A 20,032-nucleotide genomic window follows, 5' to 3' on the forward strand; every position below is an offset into this window, starting at 1 on the left:
AAAAAGATCAAGCAACAAAACTTGCATATAAACAATATATTAAAGTATCATACCAATGTAAATGTAAGAAGTTGATAACCATGAAACAGAATACGCCTATTCTTGGGAAATGGATACGTAAGTATTTAGGGGCAAAGGGCCATGGTCTATATAAATTACCTTCAAACTGTTCAGATTTTAAAAGGATAGATATACACTTGCATACATATACACATATGCACAATGTCTGGGGAATGATACAGCAAAGAGGGTAAATGTTAGTAAGAGGTCAGTCTGGGTAAACAGCTTACAGTGATCATTGTCCTATTTTTATTTTTGTAACTTTTTAAAATGTAAAATTATTTCCAAACAAATAGCTTAAAAATATAAAAATAAATCTCTGATATATCCCTATTAATTAGTACTTCACATAACCTGTCATCTAAGTCATTTGAATATATCTTCCTGGTCTTGAAAAGGATATTAGATACTACCTAGTTCAACCTCCAACCAAAATACTAATCACTTCTAATCCATCTCTGATAGACTCTAACTAAATCCCCATGAGATTCTGGTGGAAATTTATTACTGGCTAGGGAGTGAAACCATGGCTAATTGCACATCAGAGAGTTAGAGTTGTCCATACATGCATTAGGCTGAGTGGGGACCCCAAAGAAACCAGGTCCTAATCCCTGGAGACTGTGAATGTTGCCTTATCTGGAGATGAGTCTGTACAAATGTACTAAGAATTTTGTGATGGGGAGGTGATCCTGGATTATCCCAGTGGGTCCTAACTCTAAGTGTCCTTATGCAAAGAGCGGCAGAGAGGATAACACTGAACAGAAGGAGGCAATGTGACCACAGAGGCAGATGAGAATGTGACCACAAGACAGGGAATGCCAGCAACCAGTAGAAGCTGAAAGAAGCAAAGAACAGATTCTCCCCTAGAGCCTCTGAAGGGAGCACGGCTTTGTTAGCACCTCGATTTCAGCCCAGTTAAACTGATTTCAGGCTTCTGACCACCAGAACTGTGAGGGAATAGGTTATATTGTTATAAGTCACCAAGTTTGTGTAACTTGTTAGAGCAGCCATAGGAAACTATAAAAATATACCCTGAGATCAAAACACTTTCTTGACTATCTATTACTAGGCACTGAGGCCGTTTGCAGATACTTTTTTACACCCAGTTTAAAATCTTCAAACCTGAAATTATCCAGCTATCCTCTTTTTAGATTTAAAAAAACCGAAAACTGTACTCTTTCTTATAGGACTATTCTACCAATATCTGAAAACACCCATCACATTTCTCCTGATCCTGTCTTCTCAAAACTAACTTCCCCATTGTTTCTATCATTCCTCCTCCGAGAGATGGTTTCCATGCCGTCAACATCATGACTTCCTCCTTCTAGACTTTCCCTTTTACTGTCTCTTAAAATGCACTGCCATGAACTAAACAAAAAATACCCTAGATATGGCCCAATCAGCAAACAGTACAAAAGAGCTATATACTCTCAGCTCTATTAAGATAGCTTAATTCTATTAAGACTGCATTCAGGTACACCACTGTTATAAATCTGAGGTCAACAACCCCCCTAGGTCTTGTCACATGAATTACTTCTATACCAGAGCTTCTGTATCATACAGATGAACATGTCAATCTTTGAAACAGAACTTTACATCTTTCACTGTCAAATTTTGTCTTTTTGATAAGACTAGAGATCTAGCTTTCTTGATCTATTACACTGGGTATTCTTCTCCTCTACAGGTCTGAACAGCGGGCCTTCTTTGACTTCAACTATCCACTACAAAGCAGATTTATTAAATTAAGAGTCCCCTGGGGTAAGCCAGTAGTCATCTCTCTGTATGCTCATTACAATATGGAGTTATTATGTGAACATACAGCCAATCATGTCATAAAATTCACAATAGCCACACTTACTTCCTTAAAGCCTGTGTATGAAATGCAAGATTCTCCCTAAAATGCCAATTACATTATGACACTCTTGTCCTCAAAAACTTCCAACATTGTTGGCTAACCATTCACATCTGTTTCTTACCTGGCTTCATTATTTTCTATCCAATCTGATCTCCTTCCAGCAAATCCTAGCAATCCACTTCCTCACAGGCACTGTGCTCCCCCGCCCCCGCCACCCTCTCCTCTGCACCCAGCTTAAGTCCATTTCCTCCTCCTGACACAGTCTCTGACTACTCAGAGGCACCCCAAGCCTCCCATATCTAATCTCTTAAAACCCTTACACTTTGCCACTCCTGGCACACTTTATCCTATGCTGCCCTGCCTAACTTTAATGGTTTAAATGTTTAATGGTTTTACACATATGGAGATACTTACTATCTCCAACAAAATAGCTCAATGGGGGCACCTGGTTGGCTCCACTGGAAGAGTATGTGACTCTTGATCTCAGGGTCCTGAGTTTAAGCCCCACAATGGGCATAGAGCTTACTTAAAAAAATAAAATAGTTGCATGAAAACAGAATAGTTCCTAAACTGTATTTCAAATGCAGCTCTTATTATGCTAAAGTTACAGCAAAGTTGAAAGTAAACATAGTGTTAATCTGGACTTTTTTCTTGATGAGGAATTTATCACCAAGGTATCATTCTTCTTCATGATGAGAAGACATTCAGAATTTCTCCATCCCAAGCTATATTCATCTACACGGAACCATTTCGTACTCTTCCATACATCTCTTACTATCTTGAAATCAACGATCTCTTCACATTTGTAAGTCCTGACTTACTTCTCAATTCTACACATTGGGCCTTTAACCAGACATTTCCCCAAAAAGCTTTCAAACCTTCCTCTCTACCTACACTGTTAATCTCTTATATCACAACAGAAATAATTTAAATGTCAAGTCATATTTGTAAAGAAATCAGACAAATGTCCAAATGTCAAGCTCAGCTTCTCTTTCAGCTTTAATCATGCAACTCTAAATTAATCCTTAAGAATTCAGTGTAGTCAAGACAGCAAAAGATCTGTAGTGAGGCAGATTGGAATGCATTTTTCACTTCCCCTTTAGACTGTTGTCCAACCTATGGAAAATTATATAAGCTCTCGTAGCCTTAGTTTCCACACAGTCCAAAAAATTACTAGGTGCATGACCTTGGAAAATTATGGAAATTCCCTGTGCATCAGTTTCACCATCTATAACATGGGGATAAAAATTATCAGGCCAGACTATAAGGATAGTTGTGAGAATTAAATACACTAAGACATGAGAGTGACAGATCCTGGCACATGGTTACCTCTCAAGTACTATTAGCAGCTATTATTAAATATTGGCCTTAAAATTGTAAATTACCTAGCATACAAAAAAACACAGCTATTGGGGTACCTGGGTGGCTCAGTTGGTTAAGCATCCAACTCTTGATTTTAGCTCAGGTCATGATCTCACGGTTCATGAGCTCAAGCTCCGCGTCAGGCTCTTCGCTGGAATTCTCCCTTTCTCTGACCCTCCCTGGCTCACACACTCCCTCTTTCCCTCTCTCAAAATAAATAAACTTAAAAACATTGCTATTATTTTCTAAGCCATATTAGAATATTTGCTGGTTATAACAAAACTGATGGTTAATTGAAATATTTATCCATTTGTCTATGACAGGGGTTCTCAAAATATGCCCCCAACTTACCAGCATCAGCATTTTATTGGAAACACAAATTCCTGGAACTTGTTAGAAATGGAAATTTTTAGGCCTTATCCCCAGTCTAGTGAATCAGAAACTCTCAGGTAAGGCCCAGTAATCTATTGTAACAAGCCCTCCAAGTGAGTCTGATGGAGCTAGAGTTTAAGAACCACTCATATAAGTCTAAGATCTTTAAAAAATATATCTTATTTACAGATTCTAAGAACAAAGCACTGTCTTATACTTTCAGAAGATGTATTTATCATTACCCTTTATGAAGTCAATGCTTCAAATAGTCTCCCATCTCATCTGTGCCCACAGATATAAAATCACTCAAGAAGAATGTGATGGTCAAGAACACGGAGCAAATTAGAGCTTTTTCTCTATTCTCTGAACGTTATCACTATGTTCTCAGCATGAGGATTTACATTTCCTTCCAGCCACCAAATCAGAAAATAAAGAATAGTGTAATTGATTCAGTGTAGCCATGAAGTCGTTGACCTTAAAATGTGGGCAAAGAATATCCATGCTATGAGTAAATGAAGAGTTCCAAAGATATGATGGAACAGAGACAAAAATCAGATAGTCAGTTGGGTGTCTCCCATGTGGCAACCAAGCAGGTTAATACCAAATAGGGTGTGGTGCAATATTGGAACCCGGGGCTTCTTCTGCTCCAAATGCATTTATATATCAATAAATTAAAATTCAGACCAAATATTCTATTATACAACGTTAAGGAATAAACTTACAATATAGCTAACCAGTACTGAGGAATCTATCTCTACTATAAACTGCCAGTTAGATGGATCCAAGGTAAGGAAAGCCCCTTGTAAAGACTTCTTCAGATTCCAACGTTCTAAAAATTGTTCAGCCCTTTCAATTATTCCTCTTTAATGCAGCCTCTCAGCCACGGCTCAAATGCTAATTCTGGGTCCAAGTCAACAATTAAAGAGAATCTTCTGATCTTTGATAACTGTTAAAGTATTTCAGAAAATTGGGCCCTCTTGGTGGATCAGTCAGTTAAGCATCCAACTATTTTGTCTCAGGTCATGATCTCATAAAGTATGAGATCAAGCTCCTGGTTGGGCTCTGAGCTGACAGCTCAGAGCCTGCTTGGTATTTTCTCTCTCCCTCTCTCTCTGCCCCTCCCTACCTCACAGGCACACATACACATGCATTCTCTCTCTCTAAAAATAAATAAATAAACAATAAACAAACAAAAAAATGGCTTCATTGTTTCTTGTTTTCACCAGAGTAAGGCAAAAGTTAAATCATGGGTATTTAAACCTCAGGTGCTATTTCTTATACTATGGTCTTGTTGATTTCTAGACAGCAAGACAGAATTGCATGTGATCACAAAAAAACTAAAAAGTGATAGAAGATCCTCTAATTTATAAACTTCCATAGGTAAAATGGACATAAAAATACTGTAAATAATAGAAGACTGTCATCAATTTTATGTTTTAGAACAATCCTCTGGGTAAAATTTAGCTAAGTGAAGTCACAAACATTTTTGATAACAACCAGCTCATGTTTTTTAATACTATAATTAAAATTATTCTAAGAACAATACATAAATGTTACCTAAACCAGTAGTTTACCTCAATATCCAATTTGCAAGGTAAACAATCCAGTCTACTCAGGGTGTGAAGAGACTTACAGAGGAAACAGACTTGAATTTGTCAACCGGATTTTAATAAAAGTATTCTTTATTTTATTTTATTTATTTATTATTTTTTTTTTTTTATTTGAGACAGAGAGAGAGACAGAGCATGAGCAGGGGCAGGGCAGAGAGAGGGGGAGATACAGAATCTGAAGCAGGCTCCAGGCTCTGAGCTGTCAGCACAGAGACCGATGTGGGGCTCGAACTCACAGAGTATGAGATCATGACCTGAGCTGAAGTCAGACACTCAACCGACTGAGCTACCCACGCGCCCCTTAATAAAAGTATTCTGAAAAATAATCGCTCAAAAGGAAAACACTCTTGCCAGAACAATCAGTTTAAGGACAGGCTTAGTCTTACAACTGAAATACCAGAACACTAAAATTTAAATATATTTAGAAAAATGCCAGAGTCATCTTGTTCACAGCAAATGGAAGTTTTAATTAAGCAATCTATTTACTTTAAACAAATATAATTTTAGCTCTGATGAATATAAATCAAGGCTATATTTTTAATATAGTTTTTTTTCTCCAAAAAAAAAAAAATCCTAACCAAATATTTTAAGGAAAAAAAATGTTTATACACATGGATATAATAATAACTCAATCATTTATAAACTTTACAGTGTTTACCTTTCTCAGTCATATAAACTTTTAAAAACTGACCATGCCAGAATCATCCCCTAAGCACTGGGCATATGCTATTTTGCAGCTGCATAAACCATAACTTCTTAAATCACAGGGAGTAATTATAAGTAGTTAAAACTATAGGTAGAAAAAAGTAAACACAACCTCATAGCCAAGGGGGACCTGCTGGCAGATCTGCAACATCTCACACTGCACACGGAAAACAAACACCGGACACAGCCCCTCATTCTAATTTGTATTCTCATCTCAGGACTTCTGGTGCAGCTCTCCCAGTAAAAGTTGGTGTGGCAAGCTTTCCCTTCTGTAAATGAAGGAAGCAAATTGGAGGATGTGGAAGATGCCCTCCAGTTGTGAATCTAAGTGAAATCACAACTGAGAAATAAAAATGGCCAACCTTTCAGAAGTAAGGTGGGTCTTCACTGATTCCCTTTCTGTGAGGAGAGTGTGTGGGAGAAGAGGAAAAAGAAGAATAAAAAAGACCTGTGAGCCCCAAGATCAACCCATAAATGACTGGGGCGCAGGGTATAGGGAGGAGAGGAGGGTACAGCTAACAGGATTACCTCAAATAAGTAATTCTTCAGTGTCCCAGCAGGACTCTAAGGCAAGAAGGCAATAGGTCAATCTATCTCCTCAACAGATTCTGAACCTAAACCCCAGCTTTTTCTAAAATGAATAAACTAAAAGGGAAAGTACTTGAGGCAAGGAAAGGGACTTGGATGAGTGAGGCAGAAGGGTTCCAGAGGCAACTTATACAATGTGCCAGTTATCATGCTTTATGCTTAAATGGATTATCTCCTTTAACTCCTCACACTAATCTATCACCACCACCATTTTACAGATGAGAACCTAAGAAGGTTAAGGTCACACAAATAATAAACTGCAAAGCCTGGACACAACCCCCTGTCTGTCTAACCTCTCTTGCCTCCCATTTTTGGCTTACATGTCACAGACTAGCAACTTTGAAGGAGACATTCTTCTTTCAAAGACAATTTGATCTAAGTTACCAGAATATATAAGTTATCACCTGAGAAGAAAAACTCAGTAAAGGAAAGTCTGTTCTGGGACTAAACCTCTCAATCACCTCACTGCCCAAACAAGCAGAACTCCCAAGGACAGTTCTCCCTGGAGGCAAAACTGTGGTGGAGAGAACAGGGTAAAATAAAATAAATAAAACAATAACTTAGAAAAGGCAAACTTTGTAAGAATTATTTCAGAAGATGGAGAATAATTCCCAGCTGGAATTAGCACTCTCAGGCAGCTGAGCCAAGGGCAGGGTCTCCAGACCCTGGGCCCCACAGAGCCATCCCGAGGCACAACTCTGGGGCTGTGAGAGAGCACTCCTAGTGCACAAAACAGCCATTCCTGCCCTCTCTTCCCCCTTAACCACCTCCCTCACCTCTCTTTCTCTCTTTTTTTCCTATAATTCCCCCTTTCCTGTAATTTTCCTCCCTTCCCCATGGTTTAAGGACTACTTGTGACTACAGTTAAAAGTGACAAAACATAAAGAAGGCATGTAGAATTATTCAATTATCTAAATGATTTCATTCCCAGTTTTTTCTCTCCTTACCCATTTTTACTTTATTGACCCCTTTGTCGTGGTCCTCCTTTCCCATGATCCCATTTTATTGCAAACTCTATAAATAACATACTTCTCATTCACTGAAAAGGAATATGGTAAGGCAAAAAATATATGGGACCTGCTACTCTCCTTTCTCTGTTTCTCCCTTGAAGATGTTCAATATTTCAAGTGAAGAATATAAAAAAAATCAATACAGAAAAAATACTACTTTCAAATATGAAAATTTTTACTTAAAATTCATATACTTATTTTATATTTCCCACTAATTGGATTACAACCAAATGGCTACCTAGAACAAAAGCATCCAGCATCTTTTTTCTTTTTTCTTTTTTTTTAGTGAGACAAAAGAGGCTGACAACATAGTGCAACATTCCTCAACCACTGCTTGAATGAAACATGGAAAAGTTCTCATGAAGGCTGCCCTTTCTCTGGTTATCTAACAACAAAACAAACCTTAACAGCCTGGTGCCTCTAAAAGTTTTAGGATATTGGATTATTTTTCTTCACTTGAGGTTAAAGCTATAACTTCAGACATAAAAGAATTAAAGATTTAAAAACTACGTTCTCACATATTTGAGTTTTGCGCCAGAAATCTCAGTGCACAATTCTTAAGATTATAAGGGAAGACTACTTTGAGCTGATACTAGATCAAATCAGAACAAGAATGTAAGTAACTGACAGTGGTAGTTAGCCAAGACTATGTAGTCTGACTTTCCCCCACTCCCTAAAATGAATTCTCATTTAATAAGAGTTAATTTTAAATTCTGACCCTTTAACATACTCCAAAAAACAAAAACAAAAACAAATAAACTAATCTGACTGAAACCCTCATCAGTTGGATTGGCATCTATCTAATAGCTATTGCACATAAAAATAACATATTTTCCCCATTCTTACTGTGTTGCAGCAAAAGTAAACTTTAAATCTTGAGATCTGTCATTTTATTTAAAAAAACAAAACAAAACAAAACCAGGTCACATATTCCAGGTAAATCAGGCTTTGAACCTTTGCTGTCTGATTCTGAAGGCTATGTGTGTATAACCACTAAATTAAACCACCTTGGGCAGCAGCTAGAAGAATTAAATGATTTAATGTATACAACATATATTACACACAGTGAGAATACCCTTGCCAAACACTGCGATGGGTCCTAGGAGTAAATAATATAGCCTTTGTCCTCTAGCAGCTCGAATGGAATTTTGACATTTTTAGCAATGGAAGTCTCCTTTTACTCAACCATTCAATTTATGAACTACTTATAAAATGAATGGCCCAATCCAACACGCCTGGCACACAGTAGACCCTCAATAAATACCTATCCAGGGCCCGTGCTATGGTTCCTATAGGGCCTGTGTTTCTACTTCTACTTCTCTTTGGCATCCACTGCCAGCAGTTGTAACGTGATTACCAACGTGGAAGTATAGCAGCTATGCTCCAGAAGACGTAGGACAACCCTCTGTGCCCACTGACATGCCCACCCCTACACAGCCACAGCTACAAAGGTTGCTAGGGCATCAGCCACCAAAAGGGAACCTCTTCATCAAAAACTTTGCTTCCCTTGGATTCACCTCAGAAATGGGGAAATCTTGTCAGAGTCTTCAGCTCCAAAGTTCCATACCCTTAACCTCATAATCAGCCCACCTATGCCCCAGCCTGTGGAAGAGTCCCACTCACACTTTGTGTGTGATTAGACAAAAGCTTGAAAGAGGGTAGGTACACGGCTGGTATTTTTTGTTAGTATTCACAATATATTTCCTAACAAAACCATCATAAAGCAGAATGTCTCAACCTCTTATCTCTTGCCAACACATCAAAGGATTCAGCTCCCATCAACAACAGAACTTATTCTCTCTCTCTTTTTTTTTTTTATAGAAATTCTCAATTGGAGAGTGGGTGACATGGCCTTCCTGAAGGACATATCAGAATTTGGGGAAAGAATTTTGTCAATGGGTAGTGAGACAGAGGGGACTACAATATCCCTCAGGTAATTTTGATACGTCCCTTGAAATAAGAATCACTTTTATAGAAGGCTATTAGATGCTAGTACATTATTGGTACTACTTTGCTACATGATGCTTTAAATACGATTAGTAGAGTAGCTTTAAGAATGTAACCACATTCAAAATAATGTGTTTTGGTTTTTTTTTTTCTGAGAGAACTCTTTCTAACTCTCACACTTAAAACATTACCTGTTTCCAACTTTAGGACTGTCTGTAAGAGGGGAAAAAAGTGACTAATAGTTCATTGCGAAGTTACACAGGTGCTTTAGCTGAGATTTATAGGGTGGGATCCAATAACTCCATGAAACTGTATGCAAATTTTGTGTGCATGTGTATTTTTCTGGAGAGCCTATATCAGATCCTCAAAGTGTCCCATAGCACACAAATATTAACTTGAGAACCACAACTATTTACTACACAGAGAAACACAGACATTAAGCCAATATCAATGTCATACTAAGTACAAGAAGAAAAGTAAGTCTAGACTTCAGTCTCTACAATCCATCTTTATTCTCATATAAGTAACAGTCTGCCATCCACATAAATCTGAGGCCAGAACCTGGTCTGAATCTTGAGAGAGAAAAAATCTTACTGGAGAATTACAGTTTTTCCACGCCCTAACACATAAATATTTACATACTTCTTAAACTGCTGAGATTTTTTTTTAAGTCCAATAATAATAGGTTTTCCTAACATCACAGAATGCACTATAATCACTGGGTACTTATTTTCTCACCTTCATCATTACCTACAGGCCACACACCAGATAATCACAGATGCCTAAAATGCATGTGAAATGCTCTGGAATTTAAACTTTCAAGTTGGTATTGAAATGCTATGCTTCAGGGGCATCTGTGTGGCTCAGGTGGTTAAGCCTCCAACTTTGGCTCAGGTCATGATCTTGTATTCGTGAGTTCGAACCTCTGTGCTTATAGCTCAGAGGCTGGAGTCTGCTTCGGATTCTGTGTCTCCCTCTATCTCTGCTCCTCCCCCGCCCACACTCTGTCTGTCTGTCTGTCTCTCTCTCTCAAAAATAAATAAACATTTTAAAAAATTTAAAAAAAGAAAAGCTAGGGGTGCCTGGGTGGCGCAGTCAGTTAAGCATCTAAGTTCGCCTCAGGTCATGATCTCACAGTTTGTGAGTTTGAGCCCTGCATCAGGCTCTGTGCTGACAGCTCAGAGCCTGGAGTCTGCTTCCGATTCTGTGTCTCCTTCTCTCTGTGCCCCTCCCCCACTTGCACTGTGTCACTCTCTCTCTCAAAGAAAAATAAACATTAAAAAAAAATTTTTTAAAAAAGAAAAGCAATGCTTCAGAGTTATACGTTACTGCACAATAAATTAAAGTAAGCAAAACAATTCCAAGATGTGAAAATAATAAAACTGACCTTCATGAGATGCTGATTTATCCATTTTGTAAACGTTTTCTTTTGAACTTTGTCCCGTTCATCTGGAAGGGGGAAAAAAAGATATAAAATGAGGTTGGTAAAAACTATGACTTCAACTGTGATTATGAAAGGTATTCAAAAAATACCGGTTAGTACATTTGAATTTTCCCGTTGAATTTTGGCAACTTACAGCTATCTGTAAGGTTAGAGATCCATCTGTCAGACTGGTCTCTGCCCAGTGTTGTATTTGCCAGTGCTACTCCATTAAACAAACCCCTCTGCGCATTCTGTTGCATATACTCCATCACAACTACCACAACCAGGAAGTTGTGTAACAAAAACCTTACTACCTTCAGGTGAGCCCTTGCATTGAACTTCACAAAGCACTTGACCACATATTACATCCCATCTGGTCTTCCAACTAAAAGAGGGAGGAGTAGGTAGTGTCATTCCCATCTCACAAAAGAGGAAAACAAGATTTAAGAGAGGTTAAACCATGAATATTCAACAAAATATTTAAAACTGTGATAATTACATTCAGGTCCGTTGGCTGAAATAAACTCTGGTTTAATGACTAACCACACCGCTTTTCTCCTAGACTCCCAGTTTTGAATTGTTTGGTAAAAAAGAATACCCCAACTAGATCCTCAGTATGATACACCCTGGTTAACACAGACATGGTACACAGAAGGGTGAGGGATGGCTTCTTGTGATTTAAAAAGAAAGAGCACTCGAATATTGTGGTTCTTCAATAATTATTTCAAAAGAGAACCATAATCTTCCAACACCCAGAACTGACATTCAAAACTACACTACCTTCTTCCTTCCTGGTTCTAGGCAGCAATTCCCTACATATTTGTTTCCATTCTTCCTCCTTTATGCATCTGGGATAGTACTTTCTTCTTCCTTGGTGGTCTTCTCTCCTTCTCTGCCACAGTTTGAAGCTCTCTATTCTTTCCCTAGGGGTAGGCTATGTCTCACTCTCTTCCTCCTCATTCTTCATCCCTGAGTGTCCTTAAACTATTTTAATGGAACAGAAGTGCCTTTGAAAAATTTGTTCTATTTATTAAAAGTATTTATGGACATTGTTAAGGGGATTGGATTCAGATAGCTGTGTAGCAACATCCTAAATTCACCTTCTCTTACTGACACACCAAATCTACAGCCACATGTGAATGAATTCCCTCTTAAAGGGACCTGAAAACTAGCTGAACATCTCCTCTACAACAAAAGACAAAAGAACCACACGGAGACAGGTAGGAGAGGCAGAGACATGGTTTCACTGGTGCAATGACCCACAACCAGCAGAGATCTCACAAATATGGAGCATCTCTCTGACTGGCAAAATATCTGTGTCCCACATCAGACATCACAACCTTTGGAACCTGCACCAGAGAAATGTGCCCCCAAAACATACGGCTTTAAAAAATAACAGGGCTTATATCCAAGAGACCCAAAAGGCTGTGGGAAACAGAGAAAGTCTACCCTTAAAGGACTCACTCACCCAGTCACTCAGCACAAAAGCAGCAATTTAAAAATGCACCTAGACCACATGAGAAGATTCATTAGTTCATCTTAAAGCTTCTGCTGGAGGTGCAGGGGCATACTGAAAATTTCTCTGGATATGGAGGTACTGTCATTTTTTTACTCTCACACCAGTTTGCTAGCACCAGTATTGGCAGGCACCATTTTTGGGCTCCCTCATCTTGCTCATCCTACTGGGCTTGCCCAACCCCCACACAACTTCTCTGTGCCCCCCTCACCATCCTCCCCCCACTACAGCCCCACTTCAGCTACTTAAGTTGTTTTTTTTTTTAGTAATCTCTACATCCAACATGAGGCTCAAAACCACAACTCTGAGATCAAGAGTCACTCTTCCAACTGAGGCAGCCAAGTGCCTTGTGGCCCAGCTCCACTTCAGCCGGCAGACAGACTTATACCACCCCAGGCTCCCCCAAAGCACTGCTGAAGGTTGTGGGCTAGCCCCAGCCCTAGGCTCCCCTTTGACTCGGCCAAAGCCAGTGGGCACACACAGTGCACACAGGAGTGACCCCTTAAGCACTTGTCTCTGGTGGCCAGTGTGGACTGCATTGCTGGGCTCCATGAAACTAAAACAACAGAAGAGATAGTTTCTGGCAAGCTACCACCCCCAGGGCAAAGCACAAATATTAGACAGAAACACGCCCCCAGTCTTCCTGTGAAAAATGCCTATTTACTGTTCTTGGAGCATTAGCCAGAGGGGCAGGCTTCAGGTTTACCATACGGCTGTAAACCACAGAGGAGTTCTCAGACAATATAGTCTGGAAGACGCATCTCTGCACTCTCCCTCTGCCTTGCTACAGCTCACAGGTACCTCCCAGACAGGAGCTTATACACTTATCTGGAGCCCTGAGTTTTGCAACTGTTGCCAAAAGGACATCTCTAAATCATGTGGTCTGCAAGCCCAGCAGAAGTTATGACTGTGGTCCCACAGGACTGTATATATTTGCATACTTTAAAAGGTATGCCAGACCTGCCTCAGGGTCTGGTTTCCAATGAGCTGGAAAATAAATGCTGGCTGAGATTACTCCCTTTGAAACACTGAGAGGAATTCGCACAATCTCAACAACTGAGACCTGTCAAGAATAAAGTAGGCTGCTTGAATAATCACAAAGGTTTGAGAGACAACCAAGAGGTAGGGCAAGGTTGAATGATAAAGTTCATTGCTTATACAAAACCACTCCTTCAAGACTGGGAGAGGTAGGTGATTTGCCTGATACACAGAAATGAACACAGAGAGACAAGCAAAATGAGGGAACTGAGAAATATCTCCCAAGCAAAAGAACAAGATAAGACCCCAGGAAAAAACCTTAATGAAATGGAGATAAGTAACTTACCTGATAAAAGTCTGAGTAATGGTCATTAAGATACAGAACTTGAGAGAAGAACAGATGAACTTCAACAAAGATAAAAACATATATATATAAGAATATACCAAATAGAAGTTATAGAGCTGATGAATAGAACAACTGAACTAAAAAACACATCAGAGGGGTTCAAAAGCAAATTAGATGAAGCAGAAGAAGAGATCAGTGACCTGGAAAACAGGGCAGTGGAACTCATCCAAACACAAAAGCAAAAAAGAAAAAAAAAATAATTTTTAAAGGGGAGACAGTTTAAGGGACCTACAAAACAACATCAAGCAGAAACATTTACATTATAGGAATCCCAGAAGGAGGAGAGAGAGAAAGAAAGAGAGAAAAGGGCAAAAGACTTTTTTGAAGAAATAATGGCTGAAAATTTCCCTAACCTAAGGAAGGAAGGAGACATCCAGGTCGAGGAAGTACAGAAAAATCCCAAACAAGATGAATCCAAAGAAACCCACACCAAGAGACATTATAATTAAAATGTCAAAAGTTAAAGAAAAAGATAGAATCTTCAAAGCAGCAAGATAAAGACAACTTGCTACATACAAGGAAATCCCGTAAGACTATAAGCTGATTTTTCAGCAGAAACATTGTGGGCCAGAAGGGAGTGGCATGATATATTCAAAAGAAAGGAAAAAAGAAAAAACTTCCAACCAAGAATACTCTACCCAGCAAGTTTATCATTCAGAATTCAAAGAGACAAAGAGTTTTCTAGAGAGTCAAAGGCTAAAGGTATTCATCACCACTGAACTGTCCTTCCAAGAAACTTCTTCAAGCTGAAAAGGCACTAAATAGCAAGAAGAAAACATGTGAAAGTAAAAATTGCACTGAGAAAGCAAATATATAATAAAGGTAGTGGATTTACCACTCATATATCTAGTATGAAGGTTAAAAGATAAAAGTAGTAAAATTAACAATAACTACAATAGCAAGTTAAGGGACAAAATATGTAAAATATGGCATCAAGAACACAAAACATGAGGGTGGGGGGAAAGTAAAAAGGTACAATTTTGAGAATGTCCTCAAATTTTACTATCAACGTAAAATTGATAAGACTGTTATATATAAGAATGAAATAGCTGAACCTCATGGTAACCACAAAGCAAAAACCTAGAGTGGATACACAAAAGATAATGACAAAGGAAACTAAACATAACACTAAACAAAAGTCATCAAATTACAAGGTAAGAAAGCAAAAGATGAAAGGAATACAGCGGAACTATGAAAATAGCCAGAAAACAATGAACAAAATGACAGGAAGTATATACCTATCAATTATAGATTTAAATGTAAATGGGCTAAATTCTCCAATCAAAAGACACAGAGTGGCTGAATGGATTTAAAAAACAAGACTTATCTATACATTGCATACAAGAGACTCACTTCAGATCTAAGGACACACACAAACTGAAAGTGAAGGTATGGAAAACATACTCTATCCAAATAGAAACAAAAAAAGCTGCTATGGCTATACTTACATCAGATAAACTAGACTTTAAAACAAAGACTGTATAAGAGACAAAGAAGGACATTACATAATGATAAAAGGTCCATCCGACAAAAGGATGTAAAACTTAAAATATTTATGCACCCAACATAAAAGCATCTAAATATATAAAGCAAATATTAACAAGACCTAAAGGGAGAAATTGAAACCAAGACAGTAGTAGTATGGGACTTTAACACCCCCACTAATATCAATGGATGGATCATCCAGACAGAAAATTAATAAGAAAACACTGGCCTTAATTGATACAGCAGACCAGATAGATGTAATACATATATACAGAATATTCTATCCAAAAGCAGCAGAATACACATTCTTCTGAAGTACACATGGAACATTCTCCAGGATAGATCAAATATTAGACCAAAAAACAAGTCTCAATAAACTTAGGATTAAAATCATGTCAAGCATCTTCTTTGACCACAATGGTATGAAACTAGCAATTAATTACAAGAACAAAAGTGGAAAAACCATAAGTACATGGAGCTTAAACAACATGCTACCAACCAATAGGTCAATTAAAAAATAAATCAAAGGGGTAACAAAAAATACCTTGAGACAAAAGAAAATGGAAATACAAGATTCCAAAATGTGTGGGATACAGCAAAAGCAGTTTTTTTTTAATGTTTTTTTTTTTTTATTTATTTTTGAGACAGAGAAAGAGCATGAGCAGGGGAGGCGCAGAGAGAGAGGGAGACACAGAATCTGAAGCAGGCTCCAGGCCTGTGAGCACAGAGCTTGACATGGTGCTCGAACTCACAGACCGCGAGATCATGACCTGAGCCAAAGTCAGACACTCAACCGACAGAGCCACCCAGGCGCCCCATAGCAAAAGCAGTTCTAAGAGGGAAGTTCACAGAAATATAGGCCTGTCTCAAGAAACAATGAAAAGTTCAAATAATCTAACTTTACACCTAAAGGAACCAAAAACTAAAAGCAAACAAAGCCCAAAGTTAGAAGGCAGAAAATAATAAAGATCAGAGTGGAAAATACTTCCTCAACTTATAATGGGGTTATATCCTGATAACCCCATCAGAAATTGAAAATATCATAGGTTGATTATGTATATATTATGCCAAAACCTATGTAACACCAAGCTTAGCTTAGCTTAGCCTACCTTAAACATGCTCAGAACACTTCTTAGCCTACTGTTGGGCAAAATCAACTAACACAAAGCCTATTTTATAGTAAGTGCCAATTCATCATGTAATTTATTGAATACTGTACTGAAACAAGAAACATAATGGTTTTAAGTATATCAGTCGTTTACCTTTGTGATCACATGCCTGATTGAGAGCTGCAACTGACACTGCCCAGCATCATGAGAGAGTATTGCACCACCTATCACAACCTCAGAAAAAGACCAAACTGAGAGAGTGACTCAGTCAGTTGAGGGTCTGACTTCAGCTCTGGTCATGATCCTGCGGTTCATGCGTTCAAGCCCCGCGTTGGACTCTGTGCTGACAGCTCAGAGCCTGGAGCCTGCCTCAGATTCTGTGTCTCCCTCTCTCTCTGCTCCTCTCCCATTCATATTCTCTCTCTCTCTCTCTCTCTCTCTCTCTCTCTCTCTCTCAAAGATAAACATTAAAAAAAAGATTTTTTTTTAAAGAAAAAGACCAAAATTCAAAGTATGGTTCCTACTGAATGCATATCACTTTCTATAGTAAAGTTGAAAAATTCTAAATTGAACCATAATATGTCAGGGATCATCTATACATAAAATAGAGACTAAAAAAAAAAAACAAAAACAAAAAAACAATAAAAATGATCAATGAAATTAAGAGCTGGCTCCTTAAAAAGATAAAGTTGACAAACTTTACCTAGACTTACCCAGAAAAAAAGAGAGTTCAAATAAATAAAATTAGAAATGAAAGAGAAGTTGTAACTGATACCAAAGAAAATACAAAGAATCATTAAGAGATTACTATGAACAAATTATATACCAACAAATTAAACCTAGAATGGATAAATTCCCAAAAAACATACAATTTTCCAAGAACGAATCATAAAGAAATAGAAAATCTGAATAGAAAAATTATCAATAAGATGACTGAATCAGTAACCAGAAACAGTCCCAACAAACAAAAGTCCAAGACCATACAGCTTTCACTGTTGAGTATGTTAGCTGTGGGTTTGGCATATGTGGCCTTTATTATATTGTGGTATGTTCCCTTTATACCCACTTTACTTTTTATCATAATGGATGCTGAAAACTGTCAAATGCTTTTTCTCAAATATTGAGATAATATAATTTTTATCCTTCATTTTATTAATGTGGTGTACCATTTTGATTTTTTTTGGAGACAGAGAGAGTTGGGGGATAGGTAGAGGGAAAGGGAGAGAGAGAATCTTAAGCAGTCTTTACGCTCAGCATGGAGCCCAACACAGGGCTCGATCTCGTGACCCTAGGATCATGACCTGAGCTGAAATCAAGAGTCATACACTCAACCGAGCCATCCTTACACCCCTCATTTTGACTGATTTGCAAATGTTGAACTATCTTTGCATCCTCAGAATAAATCCCACTTGATTATGATGTATGATCCTTTTAATGTATTGTTGAATTCGGTTTGTTAATATTTTGTTGAGCAATTTTGCATCTAAGTTCATCAGTGATATTGGCCTGTAATTTTCTTTTTTGTGGTATCCTAATTTCCGTTTTGGTATCCATGTAATGCTGGCCTTATAAAATGAGTTTGGGAAATGTTCCCTCCCCTTCAATTTTTAGAAATAATTTGAGAATAGCTATTAAATCTTTGAATGTTTGGTAGAATTCACAGATAACCAAAAGCAAATGAAAAGACATTCAACATCACAAATTGTCTGAGAAATGCAAATCAAAACCACAATAAGATATCACTGCACACCTATTTAAAATGGCTGTTACCAAAAAGACAAGAAATAACAAGTGTGGGAGGGAATGTGAAGAAAAGGGAACTCTCATGCTCTGCTGGTGGGAATATAAATTGATACAGCCATTATGGAAAACAGTATGGAGATACCTCAAAAAAAATTAAAAATAGAACTACCCCATGATCTAGCTATTCCACTTCTGGATATTTATTCAGAGAAAATGAAAACACTAATTCTCAATGTAAAATCTCTAGGTATGACTCTCCTTATGACCAATGCTATCAATAATTGTTAACCAACATAATCATTCACAAAATACGTATTAATTCTTCCGTTGGCCCTTTTGGGGTATCATCAATACCTCACTCACCTTTGCCTACCCCACAGTAGACGCCAAAATGTTTTTATGCACTTAACAAATAAATATGCCCATAATGGGAATTATGTTTCAAAAAGCACAATTGAGTTCAAGATAATATGAAATTATTTACATACATAAATCCTTGCATACAATAAGCAAATGAAGCATAATGGTGTTTTAAATGTCTTTCAACCTTGCCATTACTAAAGAGTTCAGAATGAACCTAAATTACTAGTACATAAGGCAAGACCAAAGAAAAAGAAGCAACCCATTAGTCCTACTTACGATTAAAATGTAGATTCTGTATATCTTTCATTTACTCATTCATTCCAACATCTATCGGGCCATATGATGAGCCCAGTGTCATAGTGGTACTTGGACCACCATGCTGACAGAGCACTGGCCCTTACTCTCTGGAGGACATCATCTAGATAAGGCACCTGGCATGAAGGCAATGTGATGAACATACTAAATGAGCAAATGATGTGGCACTCACCATGTAAGCAAGCACAGCTGAGAGAAAGACCAACCCTGCCCAGGGCAATCAAATGGAGCTTGAAGGAGGACAAGTAGATTAGCAAGACAGAAGCCAGCTATGTGTTAAAACCCACGTGTTATGATTCCCTTCAGAGTTGCTTCCACTATCCCAACATACTGTCAAGTTTCAAATGGAAGTGCTGAACACAACTCAGTCACAGACTGGGTGCTGAGGAATCTAGCCCTGCTATGCCGGTGAACTTTGGACAAGTGAATGAAAACAACAGAACCCCTGCACCAAAGTCTAGCACTCATATCACCTTTTCGGCAGTGCTTTTCCAAGCCTCCAGCAAAAAGAAAACAGAGTATGGGAAAAAGAAAAATCACTTCTTAGCAATATCCACATTATTCCTATCCAATTAATAATCTAGGACCCTAATGTTAAATCAAGAAAAACATTAACATGAATTATTAATTAAAAATCTTCATCACTGAAGAATAGACAGCTTCCATATCATGTTACAGAATATGGGATTAAGGCATTTCTGTAACTCTACTCCAAAATTTTATTAATTTATTGAATCGTCATGTTATAACACAAACTCTAACACATTTACTGTCTATCATTAAATTTAACACATTATGCACATTATATAACTCTTCTCCTCTTGGCACATAATGGTTAATAAAATATATTTCTTATTTTCTAAATTAATAAAAAATGGTCCTATATTTTAAGGAATGTGAAGAAGTAGAACATGTTCTAAAAACTAATCGCATGTTGATTAATTTCTTATCTACATGATCAAGAATGGTGACTTAATCAAACAATTTACCTCCCAGTACAGACAAGAGATTCACTTAAATAATACATAACTCTAAAAAGGCTATTTTGACTGCTCAGGTTTGGTTGTGGTGGTTTTTGCTAGGAACTCAAAAACACCGCTGAAAATGTAAGATGGGAGCTAAATATCTGGCAAGTAATGCTGAGGTAATACCTGGGGATTATGACTCACAACTAAAGTACATGCA

At 37.8% G+C, this 20,032-nt stretch overlaps 1 protein-coding gene across 11 annotated transcripts in view; it reads right to left on the minus strand.

The window, feature by feature from the left end:
- Positions 1 to 20,032, minus strand: part of DST (dystonin) — a 497,583-nt gene that overhangs the window by 257,891 nt on the left and 219,660 nt on the right. For all 11 annotated transcript variants that reach the window (XM_078447031.2, XM_078447029.2, XM_078447030.2 and 8 more), the window contains one exon: positions 10,897 to 10,958. In XM_078447031.2, the coding sequence (XP_078303157.2) occupies positions 10,897 to 10,958 (62 nt within the window). The remainder of the gene's footprint in view (positions 1 to 10,896; positions 10,959 to 20,032) is intronic.

The sequence above is a fragment of the Panthera onca genome, chromosome B2 (genome assembly GCF_046562875.1).
Source record: "Panthera onca isolate mPanOnc1 chromosome B2, mPanOnc1 haplotype 2, whole genome shotgun sequence".
Lineage (NCBI taxonomy): Eukaryota > Metazoa > Chordata > Mammalia > Carnivora > Felidae > Panthera > Panthera onca.